We start from the raw sequence: 15356 nt of genomic DNA, 5'->3' as shown, positions 1-15356 counted from the left end.
CTGACACATACTGCTGGGTAATCCTAAGCAAATCACTTCACCCTTCAGTGCACTAGAGGCAACTAACATAACCTGAATAGGAAGTTCTTTTTAAAGGAAGTTAAGGATGCTAAACTACAGAGAGGAGGAAGCAGTGCATTGCAGAGCATCCTAGAAATGAAGGGAGCCTCTGAAAATTCAAGGAGGCAGGAGGGGAATGCTGAATTTGGGGTTCAACAAGCAAATCAGTTAGGATGGGACTCAATGGATGAGGTGCCTAAAGGAGATGTCCTCTGGGACCGCTGGAAGATGAGGTAGAACCGAATAAGAGCTCACTGTTATCCAAACTCTAAATTGTATAATAATTTTGGCTTAAGGAATCTTGTGAAGCAAGCAATCCAAGAATTGCTTCCTTTACAGAGGTGACTAGGATGTTAAATGGTTGGTCTACAGTCACACAGCTCTTCATTTCTCACCAGGCTGCAATCTAACTTTTCCATAAGCTTCTTTTTTTTTTTTTAAAGTTTTTTTTTTATTTTCAGAACATATACATAGGTAGTTTTCAATATCCACCCTTGCAAAACCTTGTGTTCCAAATTTTTTTCCCCTCCCTTCTCCCCATCCCCTCTCCTAGATAGCAAGTAATCCAATATATGTTAAACATGTGCAGTCTTTCTATACATATTTCCACAATCTTCATGCTACACAAGAAAAATCAGATCAAAAAAAGAAAAAAAATGAGAAAGAAAACAAAAAAGCAAGCAAACAACAAAAAAGGTGAAAATACTATGTTGTGATCCACACTTAGCAGATGGCTCTCTCCATTACAAGAGCATTGGAACTGGCCTGAGTCCCCTGGCTGTTGAAAACAGCCACATCCATCAGAATTGATCATCGTACTATAAGCTTCTTTTTATATGTTGTCTTTCAGTATTAGAATGAAAGCTCCTTGAGGACAAGAACTGTCTTTCTTTTTGCTTATAGTTGTATTCCCAGAGCTTAACACAGTACCTGGCACACAAGGAGCAATTAAAAAATATTTGTTGACCGACTGTCTAACGCACTATCTAATATAAGTTTTGATGCAAACACTATTACTTCTTCCACAGTTGTTGCTGACGGCAACGAGTGGGTGTGAGAGGGGGTAGTTAAAAGCTCATCTTACTATAATAAATGCACTTTTTTTTTTTGGAGAGCAGCTGGATCCTAACTACTCGGGAATGGAAGACCATCACAGAACAGGAAATTACTGCGACTCGGGAGTGGAGCTGTTTTAAAGAGCAAAGGGGTTTCTTAGATCTAAGGAAATGAGAATGGAAGTCTCCTAAAAGTCCCACCGCAGATCCTACCCTTCTCTCCGAGGACCCTCTCAAAAATTTTGGAAACGAGGAAATCGAGGCAGAAGTCACTTCGCCGTTATTAGTAGGCGCTTTGAAGACTGGGACTGCGGTACGTCTTGGAGTGATCCCAGCGGTGTAAGCGCCGAACCGGCCTCCGCAGGTGCTTAATTAGTGCTTGGGCATTGAGCCGGACTGTCCAACCCCGCCCAGTGGGCTGGGGGCTGACAGGCCGGGTTCAGGCAGGAAACCCTGGCGTGCCGGGCCCCTCGAACGCGCGCACCTCCTGGGGGCGGGGAGGGGGGCGGTGCGTGGCGCGGGGCCGACCTGCTCTTCTCGGGAAAGAGGGCAGGGTCCGGGAGAAGGAGCGGGCATAAGAGGCTCGGGGCTGCCGCTGCCCAAGCTCTCACCTGCAGCCAGACGCTTGGTCTTCGTCCCGTCCCAGCCATGCCCTGGCTCTTTCTGGCGGCGTTGCTGGCCGCGCTGCTGCTGCTCCTGTTCCTATCCCGCCGGCGAATGCGGTGAGTGGGTCGCCCCAAAGACGTGTAGAACCTCATTCCCTGAACCCCAACCCAGTCGCTTCCTCCCCCGCTCCGCTCACCCCTCCTTCCTCCGGGAGGTTCCTGCTCCGCGCCACGGAGTCCGGGACCCCGGGAAACCAAGTCTGAATTCCAAGTGGAATTCCCAGGTACTAAAGCCAAAATTGTCCCCAGAGGAAGATGTGAATGCGAGATTCAGCCTTCTGGCCCTGGGAGGGGGATACTGACCAGCATTGGGTCCTCGGGACCCCTGTGTCCTTAGGAACGAGGACCCGTGTGCCCTAGGAAAAGAGAGCAAGGCTGGAGAACCCCGTTTTTATGCCTTTGGGGAGACTTCTGGTCATACGTCTGCCGGAGAAGGCCCAGTATCTGGGATGGGGAGTTCTTAGCCTCGAATTCTATTTTCTTACTTATTATCTGTGTGACTTTGGTTATTGGAGAGCACTTTGTAGGAAGGACTCAAGTTTCCACATCTGTAATATGAAGGTGGGGAGGGGGCGAGCTAAATTGTCTCCTGGGTTCCCTGCTGTTCTGCCAGTCAAAGATTTCTTAGGAATTACAAGTGCTGCTCCGAGAGCTCCAAGTAGAAAGAAAATATCCATTTCTTGGTATATCAGGTAGAACAAAACGCCTTCAGATCAGTCAGAAATGAGAAGGCCAAGCAGGCATTTGCTGGGGTTGGGGGGAACCAGGCCTCAGAAAACCATAACGCAGAGAACAACTGACCAGGAGTCAGGAGATCTAGACTTGGCTCCGTTACTTAGAGTGGTCTGGACAGGTCCCTTACCTTCTCTAGACCTCAATTTCTTCATATATAGAACGAGAGCCAATGCTAAATGCTCTCAAAGGCTTTGACCTCCCCTGTGTTCCACTTTCTTCTGGTTCCTCCAACTGTGACAATCTATATTCCCATCTATTTAAAAAAAATGAGGAGGTTGGACTAAATGACTTCTACGGTTTCTTCCAGCTCTAAATGTACTCTCCTTGATCCCTGAAAGAGATTAAGTTGAACCTGTAACTTTCCTAAGTTTCTTTTATCCTACTTGGGTTCAGCAATTCAACAAAGTTTTTATTTCAAATTTTCAAAGGTTTCAAAGGGATGTCTTAGAGACTCAGATCTCTTTTAAATGATGCAACACAGAACACCTTCATTACTCTCCCAGTGCTGCCATTCCCTGTGGGCCAGTCACACCCTGTTGTTGAGAACATTCCCATTAACAAACCAGTTAATCCTTGTTATCTGTTGATGGATTGTCCAATTGAACGGATTGCAAATATTGCAATCCAACTCATTCCCGGGAAGCTATTTCCACTGTTGTTTGGGAGAGCATAATAAATGCATTGATATTAGCCTATGGGAAATTGTGAAGGGATACTAGTAACAAATTTTATTTCTATTTGGTTTGAAATTTATTTTTGCATGTTTTCCTATACATCTCTAGTGCCTTTAGTATGGGGAATTGAGAACTAATTGTGTATGTCCTTATCTTTTCCTCTAAAATTCCTGTTCTGATAATAATTATTCACATTTCAATAATATAGTATAGCTCACAAAGTTCTTTTCTCCTAACAATCATGGGAAGTAGGTACTGCTAGTATGATATACATCATTTTGCAGATGAAGAATCTGAGGCTCAAGTTATTTGTTCCAGGTAAGATGGCAGGGACTCCAAGTCCACTGTTGAAGTGATTCGGATTATTAATGAGTCTTAACACCAAGCAGTTCTTCAGGTTTTGGTAGTTTTGTTGTTGTTGTTTCTTTGTTTCCTATCTTATAGTATAGGAGGCAGGGTGTTATAGTGGATAGGGCACTGGATGTGAGCTCTGGGTTTAAATCCCACCCAGGCATTTACTAGCTGCATGACTCAAGTCACTGAACTTTGCTGACCCTCAGTTTTATCTTTTTAAAATAATATTAGGGCTATTCATAAGGTTGCTACTTTGGGTTTCAGTAAGATTATGTACGTAAAGTACTCTTCAAACTTTAGTTGTAAATATGAGTTATTGCTGTTATTCACAAAGCCTTTATTCCATCCAACTTTATATTCTCTCTTTATAAGAAAGATGGGAGATATGCAAAGAAGAATGTGACGGAAAAATCTGTCTTTACTTAGTTCACAGTCAAGGAGGGCATTCAAGATAAAAAAGACATGATATTCTAGATCAAATTGCATGACACCGATAGTAAGTGAAGCAATCAGAGCTGGCAATAATCCTAATGTTGAAGGGAATCTGGGAAGGCTTCCTAATGGTGGTGGGACTGAAGTAGGCCTTGTGTCAAGATGAATAGGCAACGATTTTTAAAAATGGGATATTCTAATTTGGAGAGTGCAACAGATAGTGTTCCTGGAATCACAAGACTGATACATTGAGAGAACTATATCCTAAAAACCACTAAAAATAGGGGGTTCACATCAGGGAATCTTGGGAAAGCAATTTTTAAAAAATAGTTCAAAGACTGTATTCTAATAGCTTTAATTGCAAAGCACTTGTTTGTTGAAATGAAAACTGAAAACAAGTATACAGAACAGTCAATTACTGACTTTATTGAAAGCAGTTAGAGTTTCCACAACACCAAACAAACCACTTCTAAGTTTCTCCCACTGCAGTTTCTTCAGTGTTTATCAAAATACAAATTAAAAAAAACAACAACACTAAAGATCTTTTTCAGATGGCAAATTTGTCCCTTGTAATAATGAGGGGCAGTAAAGAACATTTTATACATACTCAGATGGGGAATTGTTCCAAAAATAGGAATGAGTATTTCTAGAATGTTAAACTTTCATGCTCAATTAATTTCAAAACTTAGACACCATAGAGAAATGCCTGGTGTTCTTGTATGTTTTTGAAATAATCTCCAGCCAAGCTTTGGGACTAATCTAGGCTGTGTTTACTGTGGAGAACTTTCAAGCAGAAACACCACACAATTGACCAAAATTAAAATTCTGATTTTTGTTGTCCAAATATATGTGAAAGCTCTTCTCAATATTTGTAATCGGCTACCATTGTGCCCGTCCTAACAGTTATTCAGGTGTGATGGAGAACTAATCACAGCCTGACCTGAATTTTGGGCTGGAGGGAGGGAGCCTTTGGTGAGGGGAGAGTCTAGTTATAAATGGTTTATGATGGAAGATCTTATGCTTTCAATGTGCAACCTACTCTGAACCATAATCTTGAAGATTTTTTTTTCCCCAGTGAGCACAAATACAAGCATAAATTCTTTTGCCTACTACAAAAATCAGTCCTTATTTGTTCTGGAAGTAATGGCGCCATAGGGGTTTGGTTCTTGTCCTGGCCATCTACATTCCATACCATAATGTTAATATTTTTGTATTCTACCATTTGTACATTGAAACCTATAGGGTGAATAATAATTACTATTTCACTTTCAGCTTTAATTTGTACAAAAGATTATCTTTCCATTTTTTTTTTTTGGCCAAAGAGCCCCTTGAACAAGTTAGCAAATATATTCCCCATGTTCCAAGTGTAATGGTTGAATGTTGGTAAAAGAAATTTCCCTTCTGAACCTAGGGTTTCCTATTTTCTCACATTTAGGACCAGAGTTGGGAGACCTGATTTTGAATCCTGATTCTGCCTCAGAATGTGTAAATTGAGAGAAGACCCTTTTAAGTCTAATAGATGGGAGAGGGAGATAAATGAGGCTAAATTGGGGACAATTCTCTTTTTTTGACTCTCTTTCCCTCCTGCTTAGGAGTAGAGATTTTCTTCCTTGGTCTGGGGATTTGTTTCTTAATCTTCAATACAAGTAAGGGAAAGTGACTGGTTAGCCAAAGACCACAGGCCCTAAAATAGATTTGGCTTTCACCACTGACCACACCCAGGCCTGGAAACTGAGTTTACTGCCCAGATGTGTCAGAGGGTTGGGCTGGGATTCTCAAGATGGCAAGGGGTGGAGGCCCCTTCCTCCTATTTAGGCTGAAGCTTGGATTGACCCACTGCTGGCAATACTTCCTGCTTTTGTCAATAAGTTAGCCCTGTTGTTTGGGTTGCGTTTTTCCATTTTTTTTTTTTTTTAAGAAATAGGAAATAGTCTTAGTCAGAAATAATACCTTGTCTTCACTGGAGGCCTCCGGTTTTCCTAAGGGCCAATTTATGCCAAGGAAGAAGTTAACTTTTTAAGTACCAAGCAGATGAGATGATGTTTCTCCCCTTTCTGGAGCTGTAGTGAGTACACTTTCACTCTCCATTGGATCAGTGCTCAGATAGATATTAAGGGAGCTGTTGTCTTCCAGTCCTGGCTCTGCCTCTAGCTTATTGAATACCCATAAAAAATTGTTTTCCTTCCCTGTGCCTCAGTTTCCTCATCTGTAAAATTAAGAGTTTGGACTTTTTGTTGTATTGTTCAGTTTTTATTATCTGACTCTCTGGAACCCTATTTGGGGTTTTCTTGGCAAAGATACTGGAGTGGTTTGCCATTTCTTTGTCCATCTAATTTTAGAGAAGAAGAAACTCAGGCAAACAGAGTTAAGTGACTTGGCCAGGTTCATACAGCTAGTAAATGTCTGAGGCCAGATTTGAACTTGGGAAGATGAGGAGTCTTCTTGACTCCAGGCCCAATGTTCCATCCACTATACCACTTAGCAGTTGGTTTGATAGGTGGTCTCTAAGGCATCTTCTCTGTTCTAAGATCAGTGACATTTTATGTTTTATGTTCCCTTTCAGCATAGATATATTATCCTAAAGCACTCCCAGTTATAGTTAAATGAAAACATGGCTTTCAGGAGCCAGATAGAGCTAAACAACCCCAACAGTTCAGAGTAGCATGCCCTTTTCCTCTCTGGGCCTCAATTTTCCCATTTTAAATAGAACTGATGATCTTTCAGTTCTGTTTTATCCCTAATTTTATGTATTCTAATTTTCTAAGCTCCTTTCCTGTTCAGACATTCTGTGTTCCATGTTCTTAAGACATTTCCAGATCTAATATTTAAGGTATTTTTTCCTTTGTCATTAAAGATGTTTCATTGATTGTTGTTGTTGTTGTTTTCTTTTTTTGGTACCTAAGAGAAGCTTCTTTTATAAGAAATAAACAATACAATAAAACCAACAGACCCAATTGTATCTAAGTGAACACAACATCCTGTACCCATTGCCTACCACATCTCTACAAAGAAGAGAGAAAAGTAGTTCATATTTAGGCCTCTGGATACAAGATTAGTTATAGGATCATTGCAGCTAATAGATTTCTGATGAATTTACTTCTACATCTTCATCTATATTATTGTAGTTATTATGGATATTACTCTCTTGTTTCACTTTCTTTGCTTTGTATTTATTAATTTCTACTAATACATCTATATCCCTTATTCTTATGTGATCTCTTCAGTGACACAGATCACTATGTGCCCATCCTGTGTAATTCTCATCTGTATCTTCCTGTAAATCCTCCCTCCACAAGAGGTTTACTTTATTTACTAGGAGCTTCCTCTCATTCTTTTGACGTTGTGTAAATCCCAGGAGAATACATGGACTATCCATTGAGTTATTTTTTGTTCTTGCCAATTGTCTGGCCCATCTCTTTTTTCCAGGCACATACCTCTTTAATGAATTCCTTTACTATTGTCTCTTGGTTCACTTTTCTCCTATGCAATCCTTCATTGATGACACGTTGCAGTCAGCTTACTTACACCCACCATGCACTTCCCCATTGCCCTTTGGTTGATCTTCAGCTTAAATTCTTTACAGACTATGGTGTTTCATGACTAGCAGCAATATAACATTTAATATAACAATATAACAACATTGGAAGAATTTATTTTTAAAAGTATGGGCTTTTGTTTCAGGGAGAAGTTTGGAAGGGGGAGATGATCATTAAAAGAATTGCTTAATTTCTCAAGTGTCTTCTAATAGAGGACAAAGGGAAAAGATCTGACTGTTATATCAGAGGCCCTGGGTTGAAATTTTACCTCTGATACTTATTGATTGGGTGACTTCGATTACATTGAGTAATTCATTTCACATCTTTGGGCCTCAATTCCAATGGATAATGAGGGAGTTGGGATTGATGGCTTCTGAGGTTTCTTCTAACTCTCAGGTCTTAAGATCAAATCCACTCTTTTTCTGTGCAACCCTGGGAACTGCATTGGCTGCCCATGGATGTCCTAGCACATCTAATACCATTTTGATCTGGACTATAGACATTCTCTGTCCACTTGAGTTTTTCCCATGTAGAAGACACATAGACCGACATGTTTCCATTTATTCCTACACCCCAATTCATTCCACCATTACACAATTGATGTACATTATTTTGTTTCCAGTTTTAACATTTATTATATTTTATGTTTTAAAGTCCCTTCCAACTCTATGCTTTAGGCTCTAAGGGCTTCCTCATAGTTCTCTATTTTTTTTCCAATAGTTCTCTATTTTTAGGTCTTTTTCAGCCTTAACATTTTGTCTTCTATGTTTTAAAGTGTCTGTTAGTGTCATTCCATTTCACTAATGTTCTATGATTCCCAGAGATAAATGGAGTGATTCACATTCTGGTCTTAGCTAAATCAGTCATAGTCTGTTAGTCTTGCTCCAAAGCATCTTCATCATTTCCTATTGAACCATCACAGCGAAGCTGTATCCATCTTAAACAACTGGAAGCTTGAAGATGAAGGCAGAACTTGCTTCATTCCCTTCCTGCCTTTCCACTTGGAGCCTGCCAATATCAGACCAACTCCTGGCACAGGAGTCCATAGAGACTCAAACTTGGGCTTTAATCCTGTCTTTGTAATTTTGGGCTGGGCCAGGATGTGAGAAACAGGGAGTGGAAGGATGATTGCTGCTTCACTATGCCCACACCTCCCCCGCTGGCACAGCACTACTTTGGGGTTCATTCTGCTGTGGTGTATATTGTTCATGGTATCTACCACTCCCTTCTCCTCTCTCCTTATTAATGGAATTTATTGAAGTTCTATCCATCCTTCAAAGCTAATATATATGTGTGTATATATATATATATATATATATATATATATATATATATATATATTTTTTTTACTTACATCTCTTGGAGCTCTTAGTGGTAAGGATAGCAACTGGAACAATGATTTCATTGGTATCCTAGGTGATAACACTCCTTCAACCAATGCAAGCTGTGACATCTCTGCAGAAGTATCTTACAGAACTGCCTAGAGAATGGAGAGGTTAAATGATTTGTGTTACACGATCATAATTGTTAGAAGTGAGACTTCAATCTAGCTCTCTTTGACTTTGAGGCTAGCTCTCCATCCACTACTCCATGCTGTCTCTATGACATGAATCTTAGAGTCATAGATTCATAGAAAAGTGAATTGAAAGTAGGTACCTGTTAGGGTCAGCTTGCACAGGTTTCCAAGAGCTGATGGTTAAATTTTCAGAGTGAGTACTCTTGGGAATTGGCAAAGGCTATAAATCAAAGATTGATTTATTTTATTGTTGATTATCTAGACTTTGAAAATGATGGAGCTGGGAGAATTGGAAATTAGTATGGCAGAAACTAGGCATTGACCCACACTTAACACCATACACCAAGATAAGGTCAAAATTGGTTCATGATCTAGGCATAAAGAATGAAATCATAAATAAATTAGAGGAACATAGGATAGTTTACCTCTCAGACCTGTAGAAGAGGAAGGAATTTATGACCAAAGAAGAACTAGAGATCATTATTGATGACAAAATAAAAAAACTTGATTATATCAAATTGAAAAGTTTTTAAACAAACAAAATTAATGCAGATAAGATTAGAAGGGAAGCAATAAACTGGGAACATATTTTTATATTCAAAGGTTCTGATAAAGGCCTCATTTCCAAAATATATAGAGAGAATTGACTCAAATTTATAAGAAATCAAGCCATTCTCCAATTGATAAATGGTCAAAGGATATGAACAGAAAATTCTCAAAGAAATTGAAACTATTTCTAGCCATATGAAAAGATGCTCCAAGTCATTATTAATCAGAGAAATGCAAACTAAGACAACTCTGAGATACCACTACACACCTATCAGATTGGCTAGAATGATAGGGAAAGATAATGCAGAATGTTGGAGGAGATGTGGGAAAACTGGGACACTGATACATTGTTGGTGGAGTTGTAAATACATCTAGCCATCCTGGAGAGCAATCTGGAACAATACCCAAAGGGCTTTCAAACTCTGCATATCCTTTGATCCAGCAGTGTTACTACTGGGCTTATATCCCAAAGAGATCTTAAAGAAGGGAAAGGCACCTGTATGTGCAAGAATGTTTGTGGCAGCCCTCTTTGTAGTGGCCAGAAACTGGAAACTGAGTGGATGCCCATCAATCAGAGAATGGTTGAATAAATTGTGGTATGTGAATATTATGGAATATTATTGTTCTGTAAGAAATGACCAACAGGATAAGTTCAGAAAGGCCTGGAGAGACTTACAGGAACTGATGCTGAGTGAAATGAGCAGGACCAGAAGATCATTATATACTTCAACAACAATACTATATGATGATCAATTCTGATGGATATGGCTATCTTCAACAATGAGATGAACCAAATCAGTTCCAATAGAGCAGTAATGAATTGAACCAGCTACACCCAGGGAAAGAGCTCTGGGAGATGACTATGAACCACTACATAGAATTCCCAATCCCTCTATTTTTGTCCACCTGCATTTCTGATTTCCTTCACAGGCTAATTGTACACTATTTCAAAGTCCAATTCTTTTTCTACAGCAAAAGACATGTATACGTATATTGTATTTAACATATACTCCAACATATTTAACATGTATTGGTCAACCTGCCATCTGGGGGAAGGAGTGGGGGGAAGGAGGGGAAAAGTTGGAGCAAAAGGTTTTACAATTGTCAATGCTGAAATATTACCTATGCATATATCTTGTAAATAAAAAGCTACAATAAAAATAAATAATAATTTCTAATTAAAAAGATATTTAATATTTTAAAAAGTGATGGAGAAAATATTAGTGATGTAGATTAAAGTTAGAAATGTGTGTTGTTGTTTTTTTCCTGGAGAGCTGGTTGTTAAATATTTATTAGTGCCCTCTAACTTTATCAGCCGATTTCATGACTTTATAGATATATAATATAGTATAGTAAGTTTTTCCTGCTTCCAATCTACTCTCTTTAATCCATCCTTCACACTGATAATATCTAAACAAATTTTCTAGTGCATGGCCATGGCTTTGGTACTCCTATGCTCAAAAATCTTTATTGATTCCCCAGTCACTAATGAATATAGTATAAACTGATTTTGGAATTCAAAGCCCTTCATGATCTGCTTCTAACCTGCCTATCCAACATTATTTTGGACTTCACTCACTCTGTGGTCTATGTCTGGTTGGCCTCTGGCCTATTGCAAACACCATCTTCCATGCTTGGAATACATGCCCCTCCTTTCATCCCTGTCTGTTGAAGTTCCTTCTTTTAAATTCCAAAACAGTTGGTATGACATGTCCTTTATGAAGCCCTCTCTGCTCCCTACTCCCTTCCAGTTGAAAATTTTCTTTCATTTTTCCTGGCATTTTGTCTCATTTGCCTTCCTCACATTCAACTTCATATCACACTTATTTGTGTGTATGTCATACAGAGCCATAATTAAGATAGAATGACTTATGACTTTGTCCTAGGGCACACCGAATTCAGGGGACACTGAAAGCATTTCTAAGCCTTCATCACTGTAAAAACAGCAGAGGTTAGCCTCTAATTCACAAGAAGAATTAATTAAAATAGGAAACTATTAAATGGTCCATTTCTTTGCCCCATCAATCATATACCAGATGAACTTCACCTATCTGCCTACACAGCAGACCCTGTCTCCACAACTACCTATTGAAGGTAATTTCTTTATTGGTGTCTCAGGATCCTTTCTCTCTGCTAAATTTAGGGCACTGTTTTGATTGACTTGTTCTCTTTGCATTATGGCTGTAATGTCTTATTCCCTTCCCCTTCCCAGGATTCTATTAGAATCATGGGATTCAGACCTTAAAAATCTTACTGTAATCTTGTGATTTTACAGTTGAAGACACTAAGACTGGGACAGATAAAGTGACTTGTTTTAGATCTTACAGGTAGCAAGTTGTATAGTAGGGATTTGAAAATACTACCATACCATGGTGCCTATTTTAGGTTGTAAACAAGAACTATGTCATTTATCGCTTTTTATATCTCCAGTGCTGTATTCTAGTAGATCCTTATATGTTTAGGGAGTTGTTCCTCTGTCAGTCCCCTCTCACTGGATGCTTGTTACTTTCTGGGTTTTCTAGGAAACCTGGTGAACCCCCTCTGGATCAAGGCCTCATTCCCTGGTTGGGCCATGCCTCAGAGTTTGGCAAAAATGCAGCTGGATTCCTCTCCAGAATGGAAAAGAAGCATGGGGACATCTTTACTGTGAGTGCGCCTCTGGGAAGGGAGGGAAGGTCTTAGACTGGGTTTTTCCCCTCCTCTCTGCCTCTGGGCCCTCCTGTCTCAGTCTTCAGGTCTCCTCATACAATAGTGTTTCTTTTCAAACATGGTGAGTCCGAAGATTTGGTGTTGTCAGCTTTTGCCATGGACTCAGAGCGAAAAGGGAATAAATCTCTTACTTGGTTCTCAGTTTACTCATTTGTTAGATGGAAACAGTCACGGTTCTGTCCCTGTTGTGAAGGCTGGGTGCTTTACAAACCAAGGGCAGTATTATTATAATTAGTCAAGGGCCCAGCAGGTACAAACCAATTTAGTTCAGAAGGACCTTTTCATGTGGTCACTATAAATGTTAATTATTCTTAACTGGAGAGTCCTTAATCATGGCCTTTCCATCAGTATTTTCAAGTGGATATCTTATCTACCATAGGATTTTTAGGACCTTTCTTCTGTTCCTTCTTGCAACCCTCTTTGCCACAAAACATACCTGCCCAAGAAGAAAGCTGCAATTTTTTTCCCTTCTTAGCATCATGAAAGCCAAAAAGGGGAGAGAACAAGAAATCTAGAAAGCTAAAATTGGATTGGGCTGTGGAAGAGATGAGATTTTTCGTTGTAGGAGTTATTCAGGTGAAGACTGGATTCTGTAAAGAGGATTCTTGCCCCAGGTGGCAGTTTGAACTAAATGAGTTTTCCAAATCTATTTTCTGTGAGATGTGGAAGAGGTCATTTCATCCCACTCATGCTGCCAACAGCTTGCTCTCATCAACACCAAACAGCTGTTCTGAACACTGCTGTTTTGCTCTGTATGCTCACAAGATCATGGCTTTAATCATTTATTTATTTTTCTTTTTAAAAGCTTTTTATTTTTAAAACATATGCATAGGTAGTTTTCAACATTCCAAAACCTTGTATTTCAAATTTTTTTCTCCTTCCCTTCCTCTATCCCTTCCCTTAGACAGCAAGTAATCTAATATATGTTAAACATTTGTCATTCTTCTATACATATTTCCACAATTATCATATACACAAGAAAAAAAATCTGATCAAAAAGGAAAAAAAAATGAAAAAGAAAACAAAAAGCAAGCAAACAACCACCAAAAAAGTGTTGTGGGCTACATTCAGTTCCTATAATCCTCTCTCTGGATGCAGATGGCTCTCTCCATCACAAGACCATTGGAACTGGTCTGAATCATCTCATTGTTGAAGAGAGCCACATCAGTCAGAATTGATGATCATGGTTCTAGAGCTGGTCAAGTCCAACATCCCCAATTTTACAGATGAGGAAAATGAGACCCAATGTTATTAAATAACCAAGCTAGCCTGCTTCTCAGTGCTTGTGATATCCCCTCTCCAGGAATCCCCACTGACCTTCACTCGACTTCCAGAGGTCATAGTTTAAGCCTTTCTTTCATAGAATCATAGAATGTCAAAGCTGGAAGGGAGCTCAGGAGCTCACATTGTTTCCTCTCTGTCTTATCAATGAGGAAACTGAAACTAGAGAGGAAGAATAGGTTACCTAAGATATCACCGGGAGATAAAGCAATTCAACAAGCATTTATTAAATGTTTCCCATAGTACCAGGCATTGTGTTATACACTGGTTACAAAGACCAAAATGAAACAGTCGGTGGGGCTTGCATTGTAGCAGGAAAAGTAACATGTCAAAATAAACATATACAAAATAAGTACAATGTAATGTTTGGGAGGAAACTAGTAGCTATAGGAACTAAGAAAAATCTTACGTAGAAGGGGGAAGCTGAACTGAATTTTGGTGAAAACTAGGATTCTAAAACATGGAAATGAGGAGGGAGTGCATTCGAGGCAGGGGGAAACTGGTGCAAAGGCACCGAGGTGGGAGATGAGATGAGTGAGGAGCATCAAGAACGGCTGGAGTACAGAATGCATGACCAGAATAATGAGGAATAAGGCTATAAAAGTAGGTTAGGGTCCCTAGGTGGTGCCATAGTGCACAGTGCTAGGACTCATCTTCCTGAGTTCAAATCCAGATACTTACCAGTTAGACACTGACCCTGAGGCAAGTCATTTAATTCTGTTTGCCTCAATTTCCTCATCTGTAAAATGAGCTGGAGAAGGAAATGACAAACTTTAGTATCTTTGCCAAGAAAACCCCAAGTGGGGTTATGAAAAGTAGGACATGATTAAAAACTACAAAATAACAAAAGGTAGGTGAGTATTAGGTTGTAAAAATGTTTAAATGCCAAACCGACAAGTTTTGTGTTTCATCCTGGAGTTAATAGGAAGTCACTGGCATTTAGGGGAATAACATCACCAGACCTATGCTTTAGGAAAATCAACATGGAGGTTGTATGGAAAATGGATGGGAGAGAGGGAGAAATTTGAGTCAGGAAGACTAAGAGGCTTTTGAAATAATCCAGAAGCGATGATGATGACCTGAATCAAGGTGGTTGAGGTGTGAGTAGAGATAAGGTGACAGATATAAGAAATGTTGTGGAGGTAAAAATAGCAAGATTTGGCAACTGATCTGGAGAGATGGATGTGGGTGAGGGAGAAGGAGAGGTCAAGAATGACTGGAAAGACATCACTCTCCCATCTTTGACAGAAATAGAAACATTAGGAATTGGAGTGTGTTTGGAGAGAAAGATAATGAGATCTATTTGGGATATATTGAGTTTGAGATGCCTATCAGACATCTATTTCAAAATATGAGGCAGGCCTGAATATGTGGTTAAATGGATTCTCATTTGAGAGTGAGCTGCAATGAAGTGGTAAAATTAAACCCATGGGAGCTGAAGAAGTTACCAAGATGCTAGAGAGAGAAAAAAGAAAAGAATCTAGTAGAGAGTCTTGGAGAATACCCATAGTAAAGGGCTGTGATATGAATGATGAGTCAGAAAAGGTGCCTGAATCAGAAGTGGTCAAGACAGTTAGGAAGCAATGCAGAGAGAACAGTGTCACAGAAACCCAGAAAGGAGATTTGTCCAGGAGCAATGAACAGGTAGTCAGCAGTGTTAAAAGGATGCAAGGGAGAGATTAAGAAAGATGAGGACTCTGAAAAAAATTGTTGGATCTGGCAATTAAAAGATCATTGGTCACTTTGAAGAGAATTTCAATTGAGTGCTGAGGTCAAAATTTAAATTGCAA

The 15356-nt window shown here is 39.6% G+C and overlaps 1 protein-coding gene across 1 annotated transcript in view; it reads left to right on the top strand.

The window, feature by feature from the left end:
• The first annotated feature begins 1522 nt into the window (after positions 1 to 1522).
• The window catches only part of PTGIS (prostaglandin I2 synthase), a 51725-nt gene continuing 37891 nt past the window's right edge, over positions 1523 to 15356 (top strand). Inside the window, exons 1-2 of the mRNA XM_074288573.1 lie at positions 1523 to 1837; positions 12099 to 12222. Of these exons, the coding sequence (XP_074144674.1) occupies positions 1764 to 1837; positions 12099 to 12222 (198 nt within the window). The 5' untranslated portion in view covers positions 1523 to 1763. The remainder of the gene's footprint in view (positions 1838 to 12098; positions 12223 to 15356) is intronic.

The sequence above is a fragment of the Sminthopsis crassicaudata genome, chromosome 2, assembly GCF_048593235.1.
Source record: "Sminthopsis crassicaudata isolate SCR6 chromosome 2, ASM4859323v1, whole genome shotgun sequence".
NCBI classification, from domain to species: Eukaryota; Metazoa; Chordata; class Mammalia; order Dasyuromorphia; family Dasyuridae; genus Sminthopsis; species Sminthopsis crassicaudata.
This window is presented reverse-complemented; position numbering and strand designations above follow the sequence as displayed.